Here is a 26,010-nt window from a genome sequence, read left to right as displayed (position 1 = left end):
CACTATAACCATTGCGGCTTGGTATTTTCACATCTAAGAGCCTGCGCACACTACAGATTTTAACCGGCTGTACGTTTGACCTGTTTTTTTCATATGGATGGTATGCAAGTATAATCATTCAAGGAATTTGCTATCGGCCGATAATGATGTGATTGGCTATACGATTCCCTTCAAAGTCAATCATTTGTCCGCAATCGATTGAATACTCAAACAGTATGGCGTGCAATACGATGCAGTACTTCCTTAATGAGACTGACAAGTGACTAGTATTACGTTAGGTCAACTATCATTGCATTTAGTTTTTAGCTGGACAGCAGAGAGCTTGTAGGAATCCTTAGATATAAATATCACGAAAAAACCATGACTAGAATTCAAACTTTATTATGTCCGGGTGGAGTCAGATTGATACTATGGATAACGTTAATAAAGGTATTGAGCTACCCTTTCCAACATTTCTCTAAAAAATAGTTCAGCCGAAGTGTATCTTAGCGACTAAAGTTATGGGGTGACTGGTTATCGGTCAGTATGCGAAACCACCACCAATGCTACCATTCCACTGTTTCAGAGTACTGGGGTGCCCTCCTATTCTTCAAAGATAACGTTCTAGAGAGTTGAAGGATAGTGTGTGCCGGCTCTTACCAACATTTTCAAGTACTTGATGGGAGTTTCTTTCTTCAATGAAGTTGGCGCTGCTGCGTTGTTATAGTAAAGATGAACTAATTCTTGGAATGGGTTTTGTGATTTGTATGAATTTTCAAAACAGGTGTATTAATATCTATTGCACGAATTAATGCATGTAATCGTTTTCTATGGTATTGCTATGCATGGAATCATTTTGAAGTATGGCTGTTCAGGGTTTCAGTTCGGTTTTCAGCTATGAATCTGTCTTTTGGCCCCATTAGCTTTAGTAATTCTATATTTAAAATATTCATAGCATCTTGCATTGCTTGGGTATTAATTGGTATTCTCTGGATATTAGTATTTGTTGCATTTTGAGCCATGGATCATCTCTCCATTGCCAGAAATCCATTTTGATTTTATTTTTTTGAGAATAATCATATCTTTTATGTTGATAGCTCGCTAAATGAATTTTACTGAGGCCGTCTAAGTGACATACTGCCTGTGATACAAGCTGGGAAGAATTTAAGAAAAGATCATCAATCCATGGGAGAGCGAAATCTTATTTCGGTTATTGCGATAAAAATATGCACAGATGATTGGAAATGATACAGTGCTCAGTCTCTTCATTTTTATTTAGCCATTATATGACCTATTGCACTAGCAAAGGAGGCGTTCATGAACAGGAAGGAGCTTCTTAGAGGATCGTTATATAAGAGTTTAAAGAAAAGGTTAGTGAAGATTTGGATTGGAGTGTAGCTCTCTATGGTGCCGAAACATGGCCACTGAGGAAAGAAGACGAGAGAAGATTGGAGGCATTCGAGATGTGGGTATGGAGAAGAATGGAGAGGGTGAAATGGACGGAGAGGAAAAGGAACGACGAAGTGCTGGATATGGTGGGTGAGGAGAGGCAGCTTTTGGATGAGATACGGAGGAGACAGAAGGTATGGATGGAGGGAGTACTCAGCGGGGAGGGGATGTTGAAAAAGGTGTTAGAGGGTAGAATGTTAGGGAAACGAGAGAGGGGAAGGAAAAGAGTAGGATTTTTGGATAGATTGAAGGGGAGTAGGCCTTATAGTGAATTGAAGAAGGCGGTAATGGAAGGAAAGGAAGGCTCCCAGATCACTTCTTTAGTACTCCATGCAAACCTACCTTAATCGGTAGAATACTCTAATAATAATAATAATTATATGACCTTTTCGGCTAGAATATTTTTAATGTTAATTTATTGCATATCAAACTACATTTTTACAAGTATGAACAGCTTCTTGTCCCGGCAGTATGCTTACGTTACTGAACAAGTCAGAGTGTTTAAATTATCTACAATTGTCATTGTAAGTTTTCATAGAAAACAATAATTTATAGCACATCAAGTAAATAAATGACAAAGCCATGATTGTCATGGCTTGGCTTCACACGAATATTTCCTGGTCCGATGTCTGGATCCCCGAGTCGTAGGAGCCTTGACTCTGGTGATTAGATCTTCCTTTGGTCCGACAGTACCGATTTCGTGCAGTCGGTGGATAGGAAATACGCTGCCTCACGAAACTGGTGTGATGAACGAGACTTCGTCTCTGCTGCTCGGGAGAAAAAGAGAAAAGTTATTAATACAATGGCTTCAAGACTTAATCAGCGTAGTAATGATTTAGTGATAGATTGTAATGATAGTAGCAGCGATTTTTCGAGCAATCGATTTTCAATGGAAATGGAAAGCTAGAATTTTCAACAAAAATAAAATTTGAGCAAAAAGAACAATGAAACAAAGAATTAGACTATTTTTTCAGTGAAAAAATACAGTTCGTAGAAAAACATGTTCATTATTCATTCTTAAAATACTCAAATTATAATTTTTAGTAGTAAAATAAATATCCCAAAAATCTAATCAGGATACACGATTGAATTAGTGGGAGTAAAAATTTACACTCTCATTCTCAGTAGATTAAAATTCTCGTGCATGAATTTAATTTGATCATAGACTCATCAGATTGTAAGCTTTCCTGGGTTTGGCGTGGACAAAAATGTTTATCCGCTCTGATTCCATAATTTCTTTCCATATTATTTTAATTATAGGATGGAAACTTGTTTAAATTGGTAAACAATCATTTTCGGGAGGACATTACAGTAAAAGGAATGGTCATGATTAAACGTAAACACCATTTTATTCAATAGCGTCTTAAATACAGGTGCTATGGGGTAGACTGCTCGGTGATCTTGGAGGAGGAAAGAAAAGGAAACATGCACTAATGTTTACCCAAATGGAGTTGTAAACTGCCTAAAAAACACAGCGGCTCTAAAAATAGGCTCTCTATTTCTGGTGCTATACACCACCTTGTCCTCCTTAGGCTAAAAACTCATCCTCAGGGGAGGAAGATCCCTAGGCAGCCTTATTGAATGGAGAACTTTGCACGAATTTGGGGCATACCAAATTTGAAAACATTCCGAGGGAAACAGTTTCTCCTTCTGTAGTTTATGTTAGAAATAAAATGGGAATGCATATACGAATATGATTACTCGATGTGTTAATGTGCGCAATGTTCTTGAATAAGGTCATTTAACCGTGCACCATCCACTTGGCGTACATATAACCAGCTAAAAGTTAATGAAATCAATTTTTGAATGGCCAATCAGTGAAATAGTATGGTAATGGGAATTTTCATCTCGAGAGTCCATCTTCAAAGTCTAGGATGTATTACTTTTTCCAATATGGAAATAAAACTGGGACTCAGAGGCTAATTCATCATAAATATTGGTCGTTGTTTCTCTTCTCAGTACCTTTCAAAAATAACATCCCTTGGAATTATTGCATATAGTTTTTAATCCTTTGGGTCATTTATCAAAATGAAAAATTCCAATTCCTCGTGTTAACAATTATCAAAAACCGCGTTAATTATTTGTAGAACTTTCAAAATAATCTTTGTAGAATGCTTGCATCTGATTATATTGACGCCGGTCGTTGTAAGGTTACGTAAAATTGCACTCATGTTTCTAGAAATAGCGTTTGTGTTGCGTTGTGCTTTCCGATCCACTATTCTATTCAAAGAGCCCTGGCTTCATTTCCAATGATGATGCCTATGCGTGGCGCCCACAAGGACGTAACATACTTAGATGCAAAGCATTATATTATGGGAGTGAATGCAGAAATTGGAAGTCCTTCGATGAAACAGCGAATTCACTTCATCAGTTGGGAAATGTGGTTCGTACTTTCCTTTCGTGAGTTCTAATTTGGAATACTCTTCAAATGCCAGTTTGAAGTCCACTCAAGGTAAGCTTCAGGTGTTTGAAGTTTTTTATATTCGTACGATTGTGTAAAACTTGTCCGCCGTAATTTATTTTTGATATCTTTGGAGGAGGGCGAAAAGTCTCTAATCGAGGACATGTTAAATAGATATGAATGAAATATTAACGCGCAGTCATACGGACTATCATGGCATAATTTACATTATGTTGCCATTCAAACAAACAAATAATTTTCTTTGTCATTTATAACTCGTAAAATGTGGTTATTACCTTCTAAAAGAATAAGAAACGAAATTTTCGATTGAATATACCTATAAAAACATCGGTAAATACCAGTATTACGGCGCCACATTACAGTGGTAGGTCAAATCGTGTTTCAAAGAAGACAAAAAAAATAAATAAATCTTTTATAGCTTCAGTTGACAGTGGCGTGGCCAGGGCGGGGTCCGGGGGGTCCGAAATATAAAAGCACAATTATTTTCTTTGACAAAAGAAAACAAAATATTGAAAAATCCTGTATTTACCAAAGAATTATTTATCAGATGAAGTTTTTTTCGATTACAAAAAGTGTTAAAATTAGTTTAAAACCCTCCACTTAGTACCCTGTTTTTCGAAAAATTTCCCCCCTGCTTTTGAACCCCCCCCGAACGAAATTGTTGGCTACGTCACTGTCAGTTGTGGCTAGATTAATGGGTTTCAACTTGTAATTATCGATTCTTGGACGTGACACGAAGCTGTTATTTCATGAATGTAGTATTAATTTGGCCTCTCGCATCGCTAACTACCATCTAACCAGGCTACCATCCAACCATCTTAATCGTATACGAAAAAAAGCGTGCGCGGTGAACAGCCGCAGCATGTTTTCTAGGTTTTTATAGCAACTTGACTCGTTTAAAGATCCACTGATAGGACTAAGAAGGCAATCGCCATCAGACTGCAGTTTGAAAATTGGATTTATCTTGTATGTGCATTATCTGGCGATATTTTTTAACCACACGACAAAATTCATCTGATTAGACCCGATAAAGAAAATACGACTTGACTGGAAGTACTTATGTGTATTACAAAAGAGAGAGAGATTAATTAATTAATTTTATCTTGAACGATAAGACAAGAGAGTTATTGACATGGTTCTAATTCAACCTCCAAAACCGGTAATGCACCAATTTATTCATTTCTATTCTAAAAATATTTACAGCAAACGTAATTGACTTGTCTAAATATTTCCAGCTAAATTTATCATTCGTTTTATTTGAACTTTTCACATCATTAAGGCCGCTATACACGGTGAATGATCATGCGAATTGTCATGCTGAATGATCACGTGATCATTCACAGGATCATGCTAGCAAAATGGAACGTGTTTTAATTTTCACTGAATGATCATGCGCATGAAGGTTCATTCGCGAATTGTTTCGTCGCACACGGTGAATGATCATGCCCATGATCATGCTGAATGTTCATGTGAATGAAATCATTCGCCGTGTATAGCGGCCTTTAGAATTTTATTAATAATTGTAGCACAAACATATTTTTAACCTCCACGGTTTTATAACTTTTTTGTTGCATGGAATAATTGGTGTGAGCTGATCCTAGTTGCATGTGCTGTATGTTGTATCTTGGGATGCTGCTTTCTAAAAAGGCCATTTTTTCTTTTAAACCCTTGCGCTTTCTTCTTTTATCTTCTCAAATTTAGGCAACCCTTTGAACCAAATATTATTAAAGCTTAAATTATTTCCAATTTTTAATTATTTCTTTGGAATAATAACGGAAAGTTTTGACAATAAATAATATTGCTAGTTAGATTACTGAATCGATAATTTAGCAAGCCACGAAATAAGTAGAGGAGGTAGTGGATTATTGCGTATTTGTTCATAGTGCTTGGCCTATCCGTTTAAAGATCCATCGTGGGGGTATATCCCGCTTCAGATGCTCAGATGGCTAGCACGGAATGTGCAAAAAATGCTTGAGTTTGGATAATATTATCAATGAAATTCATTTTAGCCTCGAAAATCGATGATAAAGCTTATTATTTTTTGTACATGTTCTCGGGTATGATAGCCGTAGCGAAATTAAGATATTATTCATAATTAAAATATTGATTGAATTGATATAATTAATAATAAAAATAAAACGGTGAAATCTTTGTCTCGCGCCTTGTATTTCTCACCGCTTTGCAATAATAGTTGGATGGGTTACTAACAACTACCGTGCCTGACGACGGCTCTTGCAAGGCGTCGCCATGGTAACAGGAGTGGGTTGTTTAGACTGACCAGCGCTGATTGGTCAGTTCCAGACAAAAGCTCTCACTTTAGCCTCACCTCATTCCATTATGTCTGCTCAAAAGGTCAGGATGACTTGGAACGTACCAGTGTGCATGGATTTCGACTCATCTCGAAGACTCGCTAATTTTTAACTGATGGGCGCGTGAGTAATTACAATGTAAGTAGCCGGCATAATATGAGATATTATCAAGGTAATTTTCCATATGAAATATCACTAATAATATTATAGATACGGTATTTCCGATAAGATGCGTTGCTAAACTTGCTTTTTTGTGATAAGCTAATGATAATAGCATTGACGCTTTATTCAGGATCAAGAAAAATTATTAACCAGAAAATTAATGACAGCTTCTTTTCGAGCATTTCGTGCAATATAAACTAAAGCTGTTTGATTAAGTATGAGTAAATAAAATAATTTATTACTTAAGCCGAACCTATCGTTGTATCTATCAAGTGATCGGAACCTGTATGTAATGTTTAAAATTGAACTAGGCATTTGATGAAATGAATATTCTCAGACGACTAATTAGCATAGAACCGGTGAGATGCTGATGCCTTAAGTTTCTATTTTGTTTTTCTTTTTTGTCGTAATTCTTCCATTAGATTTACTCCCGAACATCGCAGTTTTCGCAGTCAGAAAAGATTTTCCATACGATTTTCCATTTTTTGCTATCGGAATGAGTGACCTATTTTGTAGTTATGGTGACGATATAACTAATGAAGTGATTATGTGAAATGTGTACTGGTGTCGGTTGCGTTAAACCTATATTCCTATTGCGCGATTGGTATCGATGACCAGCATATTCCCTAAACGCTGTTAATGTATCCCTGGTGAAACAAAGCAGAACGTTTACACATCGATGAATTTGCATTTAGCGTTCAACATAAAATCTGCACCGGTTACTGTTGGCTGAGGGCGGCGATTGGCGGGGTTGCGATGAATGGAATCGGTGAAGGACACCACTAGGCTGAGAAAACGAGGTCGATTCGCAGCTTGTTGTCTAAAGTAAAAGTAGGACCTTATTTCATGACACTTGATGCTGCTAATGATAATAATGTAATAATAACAATTTCTGTTATACTACCAGGTCGTCCCATGTACTTGCGTTGCAATCTTGAACAAGTACATTTACAATCACTATACACAAGTACAGTCAGGTTGGCCGAGTGGTCTAAGGCGCCAGACTTAAGTTCTGGTTCCCGAAGGGGAGCGTGGGTTCGAACCCCACACCTGACAAAAATTTTTATGGCCTCCATAACGTCCCCGTCTGCTAACCTAAAGGTCTCGGGTTCGTGTTCTGCCTGGGTGGATTCTCCGCCATATCGGAATTTATGTAATATGAAAGGACCATCTAGTCCTAAATTCGCTTTTATTAAAGATGACAATATTATTATTATCATTATTCCGTGGACTCCCAGGTGGGACTCAAGTCCACCCAAGACATTAAGCTCCGTAGGCGATGACTCATCCTCACCGCCACCGAGACCGCCCAGCATGTGATACGCAATTTAAAATTATATATACCATTGGGTATCCAAAAGCGTTCATCACATGCTTCCTTTTCTGACTGCGCATCAAGTTCTATTTCATCCAGAGAGACCTGTATAATATTTTGATGCGTGTGCAATTGTTTTCTATTTGAGTCCTTTTTTCTACTTCTGGGGTCATTGCTGCGTCTTTGACGCGTTGACGAAACTTAAAATTGCTGTAGTAAAATTCAGAATTGGTGGGGAGCCCTTAGTCAAGATGTGAACGAGGATATAATTAATATGGACGGAAACAGTTAATAATATCACCAATTATAATTACTGCATATCATGTAATCAAATAAGTTTTCAGTGGATACTATGCATTTGAAAAATAGCTGAAGCGGATAATTTTATTGAACTTCCTTTCATTAATGAAGTTTAAGGGGTGTATTGGCCTTGCAGATATTGCGCTGGGCTAAAGTTTCTGATTAAGAGTCCTGCCTTTAAATCTAAGCGTAGAGTTTTCCATGGCATCGTCTTAACCCTCGTGGTGTTATTTCGTCTTCCTCAGAGGTTCGTGAAAAACCTAAGGTGGTTCAGAAAACATAGCTGCACCCATAACGCTAACTGCAAGAATTATTTTACTCGTAAACGCATAGTTAGAGGTTAATTCTGCCGTCACTTGTCTTACCCGTAGGTTAGAACCGCGAATATGAAATGATTTTGTTCCAAAATGGCTATTCATTGAGATGAAAAATATTGTGGCACTGTCGAAAAAGTGCTTGTACGAATAATAAATTTTCTTCCGCTTTTTCTCTGAATACAAATGGGAAACCCTTATTTCAAGAAAAAAATGATGATATAGCACTTTCTCGCTGTAAAAAAATATTTACTGATCCTTGGCAAATGGTTCTCATTTAGCGCGTTGGCTGATCAGCGTTGTTTCAAATTTAGCACTATCCTAAGTGATGAATCCTGAATTTCTGTTGGAAGCGGCAAAAATATTGGTCATGCTTCAAATATGCATTTAGGTTGTAAAAGCTTGAAAAAAGGGAGATCCAGCCCATTATAGATGAGATGCCTGCTTCCTTGCCTCTCTGCGGTATTAAAACTGCATATTATCATTTGCAAAGTTTGAAGCGGAATGGCTGTTCACAAGAAATTGCTACGCACAAAAAATTGGTACAAAATGAGTATAATGATGTATTATGACTCACAATCAGATTTATGAAGTCGTCTTAAAGCTCAAGAAAAGAATTATTTTCAACCGCTGTTAGTATTGAATATTCATACGGAAAATCAATTATATATGCGCTCTTATCGAGTGAAAGAAATGCATCTACACTGGGTCGCATAGTTGTTTTCCCCGGTATTCCGTATTCGATCTGGGAAACGAAATGGATTGACCTAGTAAAAATTGTGATTGAATTTACAGAGGAGAAACGTTTGGACTCCGAAATGCAAGGTTGTATGCATGAATGATAGACAGATAGAAGCTCTTTACCGAGTAGTCAATCATGAGCCCTCCTCAGCCATACATATTTTTCCACGTGCATGACGCAATTTCCTCCGTAACTCAATCGTAAAGCAGCCAGATCAAAGAGGAAAGCGATCTGTTAGCGCGCAAGATGCCCGCAAAAAATATACATTGCTACGTGAGATCGAAGCATCATTGGTTGCCAATGCTGCCTCAGGAGCTATACCTTCCCTCACTTAATTAGTGACCTACTTTGCTGTAAGCCTATGGATAACATACGCATTGCATAATCGACCGGAAAAGGTATTTATCGCCTGTAATAGCAAGATGCCTTGCAATTGGCGTTATTACTAACGGTTGATCGCCGAGATAAGGAGTAAAAGAGATGCAGAAAAAATTAAGGACCACAACCATTTATACGTGACGGCTATTATTGTGTTTATGTATCTGTTGTAAAAATACCAATTCTTAAAACGATTCCAATTGCTCCACTCCAAGAAAATCTCGTACTTATTGCGTTTCGTTGCTGCGTGTGTTTTAGGTCATAGCCATCCAAAAGAATAATTGTTAATCAGGTGAAAATTATCTGGTTTGCTTTAATTTTATTTAATTTTATCGCGGTTGATATTGTGTCTGAGTTGTAATATCCCGCTGAGCATAATTATTTCTATCCCGGGAGTTGAAAATTGAGACAAATATGGGCGAAATTTTGGCACGCATGTAACGGAAGCTAAATAAAGATGATCTCTATTTTGCGTACTATAATGGAAAAGCCAAATACGCGTGTAAGTTGTATAAAATAGTACAAAACCTTTTTAGAATGATATTTAAACACAATAATAGCGATCATTCACAAATAGTGTGATTAATTTATGCGATACTCAAGTATGTACTTAATAGATAAAATAATTTAATTTACCAGTCACTATTGCTGCTGTTCCAATTTTACTGTCAATCATGTTTTTATAATCCATATTCGTCACCTCAGAGATTTGATGCAAGGCATAAAGTTATTCCCAGAATGTCAGTAAAATTTTTCCTGACGCAACTAACAACTTAATCCTGGGGGGGAGGAACATTCTTTTTCTGAATGAGGGAAATACGGGCGTCTTTAAAGAAAGAAACGAAGCCAAACTTCGTCAACACTGATATTTGAATTTCGACATGATTTTGTTAGTGCTTCGATTGCGTAATCTTTAATACGTGGCAAACCATTACAATTCGCTTATCATCACTCACGGTTCGAAGATTACTAGGCAGTTATTGGCTCCTTTTCTGTCACGCTAAGCATGCGTCTCATTCAGTTAACTCGCGGTAACTCACCCTTACCTTGATCTTTTATAGTACCCAGACAATACAGATTGAATGGAAATCACCCGCTGCGATGAAAGTGCTCTCGTGCCGATGAATAGAAGGACCCCATGATTTGGATGTTTGGTGGAGAGCGTGCAAACGCCTGTACTCTTTTTCTATAGGCGCGCTTTAATCGCAAGTGTACCTATGCCATCCTCTAAGAATGAGATTATGACTCCTTAGGGTTTTTCTCAAGCCTTACTAAATCTTTCACCCCAAGTTTCAGCCCAATTTTACGCAAATATTTCGTTATTCAGTTGTTGCATCGTTATCAACAAGTTATAAATTACCAACTTTGCTGAACTGCAAGCTCTCTAAAATACGCTGTGATTATGCATTTTTTATCAGAGTTAACTCATAAGGACTATTTTTTTACCATGTATATCCTGTTAATTATTTCAATGCTTACATTCAGTTTCCTGAATATTCTGGAAATTATTTTTACTCACAAAAATCGATCGAATGTTGTTCTGATAAGATCAGACGGTCACCTTTCAATAGAGGAAAATTGGCTGTGCATCATGAAGTCATGCTGCATAGAAACAATTACTTCGACAGCGTGTCTGATCAGAGATAATTTTTAAATTTATCAGGTGATTATCAAGAGAGATTTCAGATATGAGAAAGGATAAATATAGACATTGGCATCATGCAGGGCTGATGCCCTCACACAGAAGAGTTGCAGCAGGGAAAAAATACCTTATCGATGATACAGACGAGGAAATAAGTGCACAGATAACTTAGATCATTAATACAGTTAATTTTCTTCTAATGTATTCTTAAACATTGTAAGGAGAGAGAATTATGAATTTGCAATTTTTATATATTTTATATATTTTAAATAAATCAAAATAGCAATTGAATATTTATAGATCAACGCCTATGTTTAATGCAAATTAAAAAATCATAAAATGAAGATTATTTTACTAGTGGGGATATGTAAGATTAATGGAATTTGCATCAGTACATAAATAGGTACTAGAATCTACTGCAGAACAATACTCGGAATTAGCTGAACCTGTTGCGTTCATCTTATTGTTAGCGTGACTGTCTCCCGTTTAGCGAAAATGCCTGAGCACTGATCCTGCATTCTATGGGCACCGATTTCATGATATATGCACATAAATTGGCATCAAACATTCGTTTGTTGAACAATTTGCCATAGCATAAAAATTCCTGTTGATATAGGGAGACTTACGTACACGAAGATCACTTTTCAGTGATAAGCCAATAATCAATACTACAAGTAAAAATGGCGCTTTATGTATATACCAGGGATTACCGAGACTCAATAGTTTCAAGTCGAGATTTATGCGGCAGAAAGTGATAGTGTCTGAGATCGGTGGTATTCTGAAGCTATACAACCCGCCTACCTTTGTTGCCAGTTAATTAACGCGGAGTGGGCACACTTCGCTTTTACGGCCTGCATGCGAGATAAGCATTTTGTGCTCCGGTGGTAGAAATACCAATCCCCTTGAGTTTTAAGTGCCTCCAACTTGCCTCGGATAAGAGACAAGATATAGAACCTCCTCACTCCCGTGCAGCCTCGGCTTATCTGCACAGCGTCAACATTTTCCGACAAGGAGTAATTTGTTTATCAATTTGTTTTACTTTTCAGCAGTTAGATTCATATATTTCGTTTTTTTCTAGGGGTAGAAAGATTGTTTTGAACAACTCATTGTGAATGGAGAAGAAAAAATTGACACTTATCTAGAATATTTCTTCTGCAAAAATGTGTAACCGAAGTCGGAAAAGTGATACAGGAATTCTTCCTGCTGATGATTTTATGTCAGCTGTTTCAAGGCTGTTGCTTTTTATCTATTTATTGTGGCCCTACGTGTTACATCAAACCATTCCTCTGTGGAAAAAATCTATTTTGGATATTTATAACTTGGTCATGTAATTGTAAATGAATGAAGTACTAGTTTAATCAGCAACAACGAACGTAGTTTAGATTTTACTTTTATTGGAAAGGAAATAAGGACTGGTCTACTGTTTGCTTAGGTATGTCGTTCGGTGACCACTCATCTCAGGAATGTATTTAATTTGTGATAGAGCTAATAATTGATTTCGTCCTAAATATATCTTGCTGAAATGCAGGAGGAGGTGAAAATTATTTTGCATTATATCTGATGATAGCAGTGAAGAATGAAAAATTGTGAGATATCGTTTATTTGCTGTTGCATCGAATGTATCGAGTATGGAATAACCAATTATCTCCATTTTGGTACCTTAATAACGTGAAATAACATTCTACGAGCTATTAGATAATATAGCTATAGATCGTGACGAAATCATAGCATACGTAAGGGTGTATGTAATATTGTAATCGAGTAATATGGTATAATAATGTGATATTCCGCTTCTGGTTAATTCTCGAATATCCATATTCTTTTTGCTATGAGATGAAGAATTTCCTGAAACTATTCTGCTTCTCTTTCCTTTGTTTCACAGACTTCATTGCGGTTCGATCAAGAGCCTTCAATATAGCAGAAAACATTAATAATCAAGTGAAGAGGGCAATAAGTGCCTTGAATGGGGAAATTCGGCTTGCTAGCGTTAATGGCATTCCTATTTAAAACCAGACGCTTAAATACATCTGCATCAAGAGTCCGTGTATGGCATATAATTTTAATTCATAGAGGTGAACCATGGATCTTCGGTGGGCAAATTTTACTGAGGAATTTAACCTGTCTCGGCTGATTACACGTATTCCTCATGTTAAATTTTCGAAAGTAGGTGGCTTTTTATGTAATGTAGTCAGGACTATGTAGAAATATTGGTACATAGAAGCGTCCTGGTAGCGCAACTGCTAGAGCACCTGGCTGGTAACCAGGAGGTCTTGGGTTCGAGTCCCAGTCAGGCCGCATTTTACCCTCTGATATCTGGCTTTTTCCATGTACCACAGCGCCGTTGTCCTCGTTCTTTTTCTATAATGTATTCCCATCCCTGTCTTTCCTTACCTTAGAATTTATTTGAATGTATGTATATTTATTTGAATTGAATGAAACCAGGTCTATATTATAGTTTAGTTCTCCTTCCTTTTCTGTTGTCAGCCATGCAAGCAAATCTGTACCTAATAAGGCTCAGTCTCGGCTTATGGATCGCTTTCTTCTCCTTTCTGGTTCTTTTGGAGTGGGACTTTGATAATCGTGGTTTGATTGCTAAAAATGATAGAGGGGCTCACTGCACTCAATGTAATGGTATGCCGACCACCTTAAGCCGTGATCGTGACCAGCTGAAGGTAGACCGGTATCTTACTATCCCCTATGGCCGATAGCCATGTATTTAAAATGAGAAAATTCGAAAATATTCAAAGAGAAGGTTAGTGCTTTTTGAGTTGTTCGTCTGCTGCAGAGGATTCGTTCGATTCATTGATCATCCGAATTGCAATCCAATGAGAAGATGAAGAGTTTTTAACGTAACACAATGCTCGGAGGTCCTACTCATAACGACCGCAGGCACGATATCTTGGCTTCTATTGGGGATAGAGTATTGTCATTCTCTTTTATTGAGTTCAGTGGATGGAATCCTTAGCCGATGATAAGCATCGAAAAATGGTAATCAGTGGTTGTCATTGTTGTTGATGGACCGCAAAAATCGTTATTGAAACCTTTCTTATTTTTCTGAAGTGATTCTTAATTTATTCGCTATAGAGAATTCAAATAGTTAAATAATTTATTTTATGTAAGCACTTGAATTATTGTAAATGATTTAACAATTATTTATATGGGCTTAGATTTTCACTTTATCAGATCAGTTTTACATAAACGTGATTTAATGATTTTACCGTGAAATATATTATTTTGATCAGCGAATCTGTATAGGTAAATATCCACATAAAAGGTACTGTTCCCAAATATTTTAAATATGATAAATTTTAAATTTTATCCCTGACATGCAGGGGCGGATCCAGGATTTCTTTCTGGGAGGGGCACAAGCAAGGCCGTATCCAGGATTTTGTTCAGGGGGGGCACAAGGATACCTCGTCATACAAAACGAACGAAATGATAATGGGACCGTATTAAAAATCTAGCATATTTATAAGGGTCTGGGGGGGGGGGGGGGCACGTGCCCCCGTGCCCCCCCCCCCTGGATCCGCCTATGCTGACATGGTAGTTTCCATGATTTTGTTTCCTGCGTTATGATACGGAATGCTGTGGAATCTCCTATCAATCGTGTCGAAAATCGATTCTCATTTTTTTGATTTGAGATGTGGCATAGCTCGTATTCGGAACTTAAGAAGGCAAATTCTAAGCGCTGTCACCCCCGTTTGAATCTCCAAATTTTGTTAAGGAGGTATGCTCTCGAATGAATAATTAAAAACGGTTACTTTTCACGGATGTTATTTAAAAAATAATGTTTTGTCATCTGGGAGGATGACCACCGCGGCTGATTGTGAAATAAGGGTACAGGGAATGTGAATAATTTTATCCACTTTTTTTCATTTGGCACCTTTTCCAGCTATTTGGACCAACCTATGCGCCATTTTCACGCAACTAACAACGTTTGACTTCAACAACAGCCATCATTTGCTAATAACTCAAAAAATCAGTAATGTGACCAGCTTTAATTTTTTAATATTGCGATGTTTATGGTATACGGAACGCAGTATCTGTTTTTTTTAATGGCGTATCATTGCGTAGGTTAACATTTTTTTTCGTTGCACGTTTTGACAATTATCTCCTTGAGAACCTGTATTTTCTAATACAAAATCCGGAAAACAGCGCGGAAAGCCTCGTTTATTTGGGCAACAGTAGATAGGTACAATTAGGAGAGCAAATTTATGAATTTTCATGAAAATGATGTACACTTCGTTTCTCGTGTAATCCTCCGCAATGGTATCTAACCAACGGTAGGCAAGGTAATAAGGTGTAGTTGGTTGTGCAAACTGTTCGGCATCGCCCTTTACCGCCCCCCCCTATAGCCCCTTCGAAAATCCAGTCGCTGTATTCGTGGGCATGTGTGCAATCTGAATGGCAAGAGTGGCGTTCGAAAGGGCGAAGTGAAAGGAATGGGGCGGAAAAATTCGAAGGACGAAGTGTGAACGTTACGTGATTGGAAGGGGAGGGACATGCATTGAAGGCAAGGTGCATGCGAGGTATTATGGGACGTCCTCTCTCTAATCCGACGCACTGCACACTTGAGTCCATGAGTCGAGAAGAATAATTAACTGATGAGCTCAGTAATTCATTTCCCACACACCTTTTATGCAGTGTTATCGTGGGATGGAGGCCAGGGCTGGATGAACCTTTCATGGTGCCCTTATTTCAGGTATCAATGCCATCGCACTTCTCAACGACATAATTCACAATTTCATAATTCACGAACCCATTCAGTCGCTGAATTTTTCTGAGTTGTGCCCTTGAGAATGGCAAAGTAGATTTTTAAACCGGTTGGGTTAAATAAACGTGTGGAAAATTAGTAAGTCGTTATTACTCCCGTTTAGCTGAATTTTCTACTTAGAGTTTTTTACTTTATAGCACCCACTGCGGACGAATTCAATTTGACGCCCTCCCTATCTTGCCCTTGGGTCCATGGACTAAGGTTATCGTAACTAACAAGAAGGTTCTATTTGATTTAACTGCAAAGGATTCTTATTCTAAAATGGATTTAAAGCAAGGTAGTATCTTATGTCATACGTAAATAGCGAAGGGTGACGCACTCGGGTACACACGCTTAAGTTCCTAGAGCTCTTATGCGTTTCGCAGGTTTTAAGTTGAATTTGTATTCGATGCTGATTGAGTATAACACGATTCTTCAAATTTGCGCCGAGTGATCAACTATATTGGACACCGAGGTATATAATTTCCCGCGGATTTATGGTGCTTAAAAGGTCAAGGTACGGCATATGCAGCCTGACATGAAATTCCACAAGGCAGCGAGTACGCATACACTACCACAGTTTCTATACCAAGTGGAACTTAGCAAAATGATTCTTCATGGAAAAAAATATAGAAAAAAGCGCTTATTAACAAGAGATGAACCTTAAGGGAGTTACCTGTAAGGACACGCAAAATTGGATGATTTCCATAGATGAAAAATCGTTTACCTTCTCTTTGATTCGGACTTGGTATCCCTTGTATTTTCGCCGGGTATTCTATTCATTGACGGTAGATGTTTCATTTAATCAATCATTTTGTTGAATTTTTCTGTGGTTTGATATTACACGTTCATCTAATACCATTTGAATAGGATTTTACAATGGCAAATTTTCAATTTTCACCAGTTAAGTATAACTCCGAGAGAAAAAATGATGGGGACATATTTATATCGTTGAGAGTCAGTTTTCTGCTTAGCTAGAGGTCACGGTACTCTATTTACAAAGAACATGGATTTGTTTAAAAGCCCCCCTGACCTCTGCTCATCCCCCAGGGGTATAGCAATTTAGTCCCTTGCGGTTCGGCCCTACCAATGCACAATAATTTGCGACTACACGATTTTTTCCTTAATATGTGTTCGTTGACAGGACTAAATGTCAGGTTTCAATGGGTTAACCATCGTATCGTCATCACTGTTTGGTTGTTTGACTTTTTTATGTGAAATTGAGACTAATAATTAGATTCCGACATTCAAAAATCATTTGTTTATTTAAGGTGTGTGCATACTTGTTTATTTTTTATTACCAAGGGTAATGGCCAGTGATAGCTTTTCAGGATCCATGGATATCAATTTGAGCAGTCGTTTTTTGTATCACTCGGTCATTTTTGAACCCCTTTTTCATTCATTTTTCGCGGTCACCTATGCATTTTTATCTTTCATTTCTATGAAGACCGAGCGTATCGCTTTTTGAGACCTTAGAGCTCTAATAAGAAAAATGAAGAAAAAGGACGTTCCCTGGTGATGGAAAATAGATGGGAAGTCCTACCGCTTGAGCCATCCCTAAAAATAATCGCGCCGATCACCAGATCTATCCCTGGAGTTGGGATCGAATAACGTACATTGCCTCCCGTAATATTTTAACGGCCCCAAGCTTGACCGACTGGTGATGAAATTTTAGGCGTCTTGTATTCTCATCATTTGCAAAAGTTACGGGTCAGCCGTTTGATTTAGGAGACTTCGGCAATTGCACCAGAGCTAGTGAAGCAAAACCTTCTTGATTCTGCTTAAAATCATGTTTACTTCACCCCATCAATCTACTAGGTTTAACTACGATCCTTTGGCGTGTGACTCATGAAGTAAAAATCGCTCCTGGACATGGAGTGCGTGAATATAGCCATTTTTGAGTATTTGTCTCCTATTGGAAATAACCTTGTGTGCTCTTCGGTGAAGATGTTTAGTGTGTCATCGAATGGAATGGCCTCATTCACAAATCGATTATGATCAATATTAAAATATATAAATTCGCATATTCGCTTATTATGATTCAACTAAAGAGCGGTATAAAATCGATGTTCCTTACTACTCCACGTAAAGAGACCTGGGAATTTTACGACGTGACTTGCTGCTCCCGTTAAATTTCCTCGCTGCTATGCAAATCTCCCCTTATCCTCGGGTTCCAAGAGGCATTTCCAAGGATTTAAGGCGTCGAAAACCTCAAGTGGGATAGAATTTTCGCAAATGCTTGCTTTTAATATGCGAGGTAGTAGCTAATACAGGAGGATTCAAATTTTAACCGCGTATATTTTTCGATCCAATTTATTTATCTTATATTAAATTGAACTGCAATATCGGGCCTACCCCGCTGTAACTTTGCTTTGCTGTAATATTGTAATATGTACTTCTTGCACTTATTTCTGGCTCCATAATATTTGCGTGTGATTCTGACTATCCCCTCCATCGCCTTTTCCTCTTATCCCATTTCGATTTCATACAAACATCCCAATGTCATTTTCGCACCCCTTCACTCAGCAAATGACCTTATTCGCATAACTCTCCGCCTACAATCCCATAGTTGGTAAGTGAGAGTAGCCCGCCGCAATCCGTTACCTCGAAAATGACATGAAGTTTCGAAATCTGGGTCGGTTTGCTTAAACGACATTAAGTTAAGCTTCACAGTGAAATGTGAGGTCAGGGTTGATCACTTATTAAGGAATTGAATCGATCTAGCGGATTGAATTAATTTTTGTGATTCAACGATATATTTGAATGTTTCAAACCAAGAAATAATTTTTTGTTATATTTTAGATTATTATAGCTTGATAGATATTTCGAGCTACTGACACTGTCTACATTCAGTTACAATATAGTGTGCCATATAGTACATTAATACACGCGACACATTATGATGGTTGCCGGAGGAAAAATAACAAGCGTAGCATTATTGAAATGAAACATTGCAATATTTCCACGGAATTTATTTTCTTTTAACTAAAAATAAGAACTCCTACCACATCGTGCCGCGTATCATATAAGATAACGTGCTCAGAATGATTTTGACAAATGGATCAAATAATCTTTAGAGACAATGGTGGTGTTATTAAATATGTATATTTGGGTGACATGGCGAGTACAAATAATGTGAGGAATGTAATGAGAATATCTTGGAATCATATAATACGCCCTATTAGTACGACTCATCCGGCTAAGCAGGAGTATCTATGTACTACAAGTAGGAATATCTATCTTTAGCCACAGGTTTTGAAATATTTGATTCACTTGTTATATTATTGTTATCAAAGCTCATATATAACTTTTAAAATGATTTAGTTCCATTCAACATTACTTATTCCCACACCAATCCTTAAAACTGAGGAAGAAAATCTGCCGTTAATGCTAGGGGGAATAAATTAAAATACCGGGAACTAGCTACATTTTCGAATTAACCACTGAACGATCATGACTTGCGTAGCTCCGACTAGTGGAACATTAGATGCATCTATGGTGATGCATGCTACTTCTGCTTAAGAAAAAGTCTCGCAGTTCTCCTTTCATGCAAGGTAGGAGGGGACAGTGAGGGGATGTATTGTGCAAGCTGCCCATTGAGAATAACTTTTGGGAAATATTCGGGGCAATTTTGAAAAGTTTCGTACTTTCGATACTCCCATCGCATCAACGCAAATTATGCCGAAATTTGATTGGCTTCGAATAGATTTACTTAAGAGTGGTTGTAAGCTTGGCGAGTGAATGTAGAGTAAAGTTACATTTTGTGATATAATTTAACGATAAATACCTATACATGGTTGAGAGTTAAGTATGCCTTTATTTCAATCAATGAGTTCAAATGTTCCATCTTAATGTCACTTCTAGCTCTAGATGTAAAATTATTTTTGCTGTCACTTCCTCGAGGGAAATATCTCGCTCGAGCTACCATTGGTGACAAAACGCCGGTCTTGAATCAGGAGGATCAGGGTTCGAATCCCGGTCTAGGTATATTGTTTTTCTTCGTTGGAAGTTATGGACTCTTTGTGCCCTTGTGGGTACCTGCGTACGCTTGTTAGTTCGCGGTCACTTCCTTATTAATTTATTTTATTTGAGTTACTCCCGAAAACAGCACAATGATGCCTTCAACTCGGGGGTTTCAACAACAATTAACAGTAGATGATCACTCACAACCGCGCCCTGAATAGGAGCCGCCCATGAAGGCGGGACTCGAACCCGCGACCTTAGGTATGGTAGGCGAGGACTGATCCCCGCCGTCATCGAGGCTGACAAGTCGTGCACAATAATTGTCACTGGGGGGGTTTGGGGGTTAACCCCCCCCCCAGAGCTCAGAGAAATATTTAAGTTTAATCCATTTTACTTAATTGAATTGATATTACTAATAGAATAGTGTAAGGATTAATAAAATATCCCTTAGAAAGCCGAAAAAACTCACCATTTTGAACCAATTCTCTTAAAATTCCACAATTTACTAATCTCGCACCTACCGCTTATCCTGGTGGGTATTCCATACCTCCACACACCCCGATATTAGTTGCACCTAAACCCCCCCCCCCAGCCTTAATCCCTGGCTGCGCCCCTGCCAAGGATTACATATCTAATTATCTTGAACATGCGATATGGATCATTATAGTTATTGTTCATGACAGACCTTTTCCCTGGGCATCTGCGTATTGCTGCCATGGGCTGGGTCGGACAGGGGTGAGCTCGGTGTGGATCCGGTCGAAGATGTCTCCGTCGAGGACTCGGGATGGTCTTGATCTCCGCTGAGTGAACTTGTCTCACTGGAGTCTATTGAGTGGCGGCGTGATTCACTGTCCACTTTCTCTTTTATTGCTTCCAATTCGTCATGTATTTGGAACAATTGTTGAAACAACGAGGTATCCTGAGCGACGAGCACTCCCTGCAGAAAACCAGGCGCAATACTTTAAGTTATGTAGAGAAAAATAAATAAGTTCCAGCAGTTTATTCTTTCCCCTAGCACTGGGAATATAAAAGTTAGAAAATACTTAGCCAAAGTACTTCGATCACTAGATACACTTCTTATAGCGCTCTCATTATTTCCGTGAAGCTAGCAGGTCTTAAGTGCATTACAAAATTATCATCTCAAAACCAACATTTCTCAGCGTATTTATGAGTGTTGCTTGGATGCGAAAAAAATATATCAGCCGAAATACATGGATTATGACATAAGATCATTCATGTCCCCATGCCGTGCTTAAAGCTTTAGTTAGGAAATATTCTCTGGGGAGGGTTCATTGGGAGTGGGTTCACATAAAACTCTTCCCTAAAAAGTTTTGGGGTTGGAGCGTCTTTAGCCCCTCCACTCGCAACAGCCTTGACAACATTGTGCCAATGTCTATAATCTGGTGTGTTACTTAATCGTGTAAGGAAAGTTTATGACAAAAAATGAGTTTATAGCGAAGAAAATCAATTTGGAGTGCAATAGTCCTCTCATAATTTAATTGAAGATTAATATGTTTGCATTTTGATGGAATTCAGTCGTTATTATAACGATAATTAATGTTGTATTTGCAGCAATATTGTATCGTTAATTATCACTCTTTTACTCAGTGATTCAACGGGTAGGTTGGTTTGGGTAGTTGAGGGTAGTTTTGATCCTATTATGAAGTTTCATTCAAACAGTGCTCGCTGATTAGCTGATTAAAGAATTAGTGGTGTACCATTATCATATCAACCGCAGGGTTGTTGAGCGGCGAGCATAACGGATACTATCTTTTCCGCTTGGGACATTGCGTGAATGCAGTGCTATATTTAGTACCTCATTGAGCACGGATGACATTGAAATAACTCTTGGAGTATTTGGTGGGAATTACATAGTACATTAACGCTACTTACTCATTATTATTGAAGAAATGATCTTATGTGATAAACAATGTATTTCGGCTGTAATATTTTTTTCGCATCCAAGCAACAATCATAAATAAGCTGAGAAATGTTGATTTTTTGATGATAATTTTCTAGTGCACTTATTACCTGCTAGCTTCAGGGAAATAATGAGAGCGCTATAACAAGTGTATCTAGTGATCAAAATACTTCAGCTAAGGATTTTCTAACTTTTGTATTCCCAGTGCTAGGGGAGAGAATAAACTGCTGGAACTCAATTATTTTTCTTTGCATAACTTTAAATTTTACATAAAATGTATCGCTTTGGCCCTTTTAATTAGGGAAATTATTTAGCATTCAAATTTAAACACACTCTTCAAATATAACTTTCTGCCTCTTGAGAAAAAAACTGTGGAAATTGAACTTGTGGCTGAGTTCGATTTTGAGGTAGGCACTAGTGCTAAACTTTTGAGGAGATTGGATTGGTGTGTAGGGTGGAAGTGCTTGGTTGCCTACCCGCCTAAAGTTCAGCACAACGCCCCTCAGATGGGACGTTTAGCCGTGATTCCTTTGGTGCCTCTTGTGAAGAGAAGCCTAATTCGGACACCGTATTTCTCTCTACCCTTCCTCTCCTGCCCTTCCAAATGGCGCAAATGATCGAAGCTGCCGGTCGCCTCCTGCAAATACCGGGATTTCCAAACTCGTTTTCATGTTTTTAGGCTTCTTTAAGCCCTTTATACGTACGCAAATTCCATGAACACGTGCATTCAAAATATTTTTATCGTCAATGAAAAAACTACAACTTGTTTACATCCGCTGTCAAAAATTACAACACGCATCAGTTGTGATGACTTTTGGCGGGTGATTTTTCCGCTTGGTACTTTATAATTACAACCTTGCATTAATCATCACGGGGTTTATCCACCTTCAATTCAATTTTGTGGCTGTAAATAAAAATGATCTAATATCCGTTTCGGCTGGAGCAAATACGCCTCAAATTCCACGACAATGTTAGTGGCTTGTGTCAGGTGTAACTTTTGCAGACAGTAATTTTTCTTCAAAATCCATAGAATTAAGTTGATTGCGACCTGTAGATATTTAAGCCCGTGGAGACGATAGGTTTTTGATAAATATCGATTTTTCGGGGACCATTATCTACAAGAGCATATTGTATGAATCGCTCGACGCAATATGCCAAAACATCGTTAATATGTACACTAAAATGAACACAAATAAAAATCAAAGCTTTTCCTTTCGAGCAGAGTTTTTTTATAACTAAATTTATATAATAATTGATTAGTTAATTTGAAAACTGCCTTTAATTTTCCATGTTCAAATTTGGGATAAAATGATATCATCCATATAATATTATATTAACAGTGAGAACCAAATTGATGCTTTCGATAATCCAAATTCTGATGATCAGTTTTTCGTTAACTCCACAAGTTATACTTAGCAACCATACTAAAATTATTGCAAACAAATTTATTGGATTTATTTGTAATGAACGATCGTTTTTCTATCAGCGTCTTCCTAAACTCTGTTAAATGTAAAGACTCATTAAGAGGATTGATGATTCCGATTCATCATCATTAGTCAACAATCCTAAGATTGGTTTGACGCAGCTCTCCATTTCTCTCTCCTATCCGCTAATCTCTTCATAGCTACATATTTATTCTCTTTTACATCTTTTATAACCTGTCCGATATAACTCATATCGGACAGGATTCCGATTATCGTAATGGAAAATGAAAAAAATAAGTCTCATACACCAGAAAACCTTAATTCCATGCTGGAAGTAATGGCTGTTTTTGTAATGAAATAAATTCACGTTGCATAGCCTCACAGCTGAGTAATCCGCGCCCCACGTGCGAGAAAGCCGATTGTACGAGGGTGCACGTGAGTCTACACTGTGAGTGCCTTTGATTTTCCTCACCAAAGGGACGAACGAATCATCATGGCCCATAGTTCTTTTCTCCGGGGTAATCCTTGGTATTCGAGTGTCAAATTAAAATCCATCACGTATTGTTCGTCCCTCTTCTATCATGGGATTTATCCGGACAGTTTTGGCTGCCGAAACACAAAATTTGAGCGACTAAAAGGTGAGCAAGTTACCCTGCAATTTGATTTTTTGAACCCGAATTTTGCGTGTTTCACAGCATATTCACTTGATACCACTTAATAATTGTAGCTTATTTTGCACTACTACTACTCGCACTAATATTGTTTACTTACATTTTTGGACAATGACAGCAGCGGAGAAATCAAGGGCAGAGGCCTTCGAAATGTGGTGCAACAGAAGTATGATGAGGATCAAATGGATATACCGAGTTAGTAATGAGGAAGTCCTAAGAAGAGTAGGAGAGATGAGAAGCCTCGTGAAAACCCATAGAAGAAGAAGATGCAAAGGCCATATATCATGCGGCGTTATAGGCTGATGATGACAATTTTCGAGGGACAAGGAGATGGTAAGAACGGAAAAGGAAGACTTCGGACAGAATAAGTTGAAAAGGTAAAGAAGGATTTGAAAGGGAAGAAATATATAGGTGTGAAAAGATTAGCTAGATAGGAGAATAGAGTGGAGAGCTGCGTCAAACCATTCTTAGGATTGCTGACCAGTGATGATGATGAACTCATATCGTAATATTTTTGTCGGTGATGGAGACTTATTACTCGTGCTTGACTGTTATTTTACGATGCAGGATTTAATCCATCTGCGATAGTGATGCACAACATAAGTATGAGGCCCGTGCCCAACCGCCTCACTATGTTTAAAGGTGGTGAATCAAGTGAACATGCTGCGAAGATATAAATGCCCTAATAAATCACATCACAGTTGAAGTTTCTCATTTTCCGATGGCAAATTAGTTGAAAATTATGCCAAAATCGTTTGGAGGGTGGGTTAGGTAGTAAAGTTAAGAGAATAAGACTAAAGAAGTTGTATTATGCATGCTAGTACACGAGTATAACTTTAATTGTCAACCATGAAATTTTTCGGAAGAAAAAACCTAGAAATTTTTTTCTCTGAGGTACTGTAAACTATTAATCGAACTGTAAAACCCGTTTCCACTCAATCACGCTTCATCCTCGAATTCACTCATGAAGTAATTACACCCGAAGGTTGCTTGGGATAGGTGAGGGTGGAGCTCCCCCAGACCTAATCCACGGTGGGATAGATTTTCACACATTTTGAGTAGGGAGCTCAGTTCCTTTCCCTGGGCCACCTCGCACTTCGAGGATTGAGGGGTGTCCTTAGGCTCTAGCCAGGATTTGAACCCGGGCCTCTCGGACAGAAGCCGAGCCCTGTTTCCTCTAGGCTACGGCACCCTCGTCCTCGGATTATGCACTCGAATTTTGGCATATAATCCGTCGTCCCGTGGAACCACTCACAATTTCCCTCTTCAGGTCTTGGATCTTGTCATCTAGACGCGCGGTCCTTCCGCACGACGGCGTCCCGCTCACGGCGCCCCAACGCTCCGCCAGCCGCGCGTTCCTCCTCCGCCAGCGGTCGAAGAACTGCCGGCATACGGCCGCGTCCAGCCCGCCCGATCCGTCGGGCGGGCCGGGCTCTTCCTCGGCCGTCGCCGGCGGTGGCCCGCTCGTTGGGCCCCCGCTCTCCCACCCGACCATCGGCACTTGAAGCCGACCGCCGGTCGCACCTCGACTGTCGGGGCGCAGCGGTTTCCCCCGCCCCGGGCACACACCTCCCTCATCCCCCTCCACCGTCTTAGAGGGGGAGGGGGGTCGGAGAGTGGGGGGGTGCAGCGAAAGTGGGCCGCCGCGAAAGCTGCCGCGGAGTGTGTCGACGGCCGAGTCAGTGGCCGCGGAGGGGCCGCACCCTTCCACGGCCCCGTGGCTGTGGCCGCAGTGAGCGCGGGGATCCGCGCCTCTGGAGCCTTTCTGGAGAAAAAAAAACAAATATGGTTAGCGCCGTTCGCGGGCGGATTACGAGATTTCTCGTATTCGGAGTAGCATGCGAAGCGGATTCTGCGGCGTGAAGCCTGAATGTGGGAGTTGTGAGAGATTTCTCGTCTTTCTCGGAGGGATGTAGTCATCTAAGGCCCACCGATATATTTCCATTGGCTGCTCGAAAGTCGATTTGTTTCGAGATTTCTCGGGTTCGTAGCATAATGCGAAGCGCGACGTGAAACCTTTATCTGGAAATTGTGGGCTTTCTCGTGCTTCTCTCTCAGATTTAATCATGTGCGGGTCACGACTGTGTTTTTATTTCACTCTTGGAAAAATATTTTGTTAGTGCAGATGCACTACCTCGGACAGGTTGCTAAATTTAAATCGGACAATCGCTACCACCACCTAATCGAAGTCGATTTCTTTCACGATTTCCCGTAGTCTTAGTAAAATGCAACATGGAAACTGCGGCGCGAGCCGTTATCTAGGAAT

General features: G+C 38.9%; 1 protein-coding gene and 1 non-coding gene across 2 annotated transcripts; one reads left to right on the top strand and one right to left on the bottom strand.

Annotated features, from left to right (window-relative positions):
* Positions 1-1,827: 1,827 nt before the first annotated feature.
* LOC124171594 lies at positions 1,828-25,515 on the bottom strand. Its single transcript, XM_046550770.1, has 3 exons — positions 25,000-25,515; positions 20,414-20,665; positions 1,828-2,195 (listed from the first exon to the last, which is right to left on the bottom strand). The coding sequence occupies exons 1-3, from the start codon at positions 25,237-25,239 to the stop codon at positions 2,031-2,033; spliced, it is 657 nt and encodes a 218-aa protein (XP_046406726.1). The 5' UTR covers positions 25,240-25,515; the 3' UTR covers positions 1,828-2,030.
* On the top strand, positions 7,294-7,377 carry Trnal-uaa. Its single transcript has one exon. It is a non-coding gene; the product is annotated as a tRNA-Leu (tRNA).
* Positions 25,516-26,010: the final 495 nt, after the last annotated feature.

The sequence above is a fragment of the Ischnura elegans genome, chromosome X (genome assembly GCF_921293095.1).
Source record: "Ischnura elegans chromosome X, ioIscEleg1.1, whole genome shotgun sequence".
NCBI lineage: Eukaryota > Metazoa > Arthropoda > Insecta > Odonata > Coenagrionidae > Ischnura > Ischnura elegans.
The sequence above is the reverse complement of the archived record's forward strand: the minus strand, read 5'-3'. Positions and strand labels throughout refer to the sequence as shown.

What these genes read in the sequence shown, in the direction of transcription:
- LOC124171594 (XM_046550770.1), bottom strand. Translation starts at nt 25,239, where the DNA reads ATGGTCGGGTGGGAGAGCGGGGGCCCAACGAGCGGGCCACCGCCGGCG. An exon ending in AAGACCTGAAGAGGGAAATT is followed by an intron (nt 20,666 to 24,999) that starts GTGAGTGGTTCC and finishes GGTTTTCTGCAG; the next exon opens with GGAGTGCTCGTCGCTCAGGA. An exon ending in CGCAGATGCCCAGGGAAAAG is followed by an intron (nt 2,196 to 20,413) that starts GTCTGTCATGAA and finishes TCTCCCGAGCAG; the next exon opens with CAGAGACGAAGTCTCGTTCA.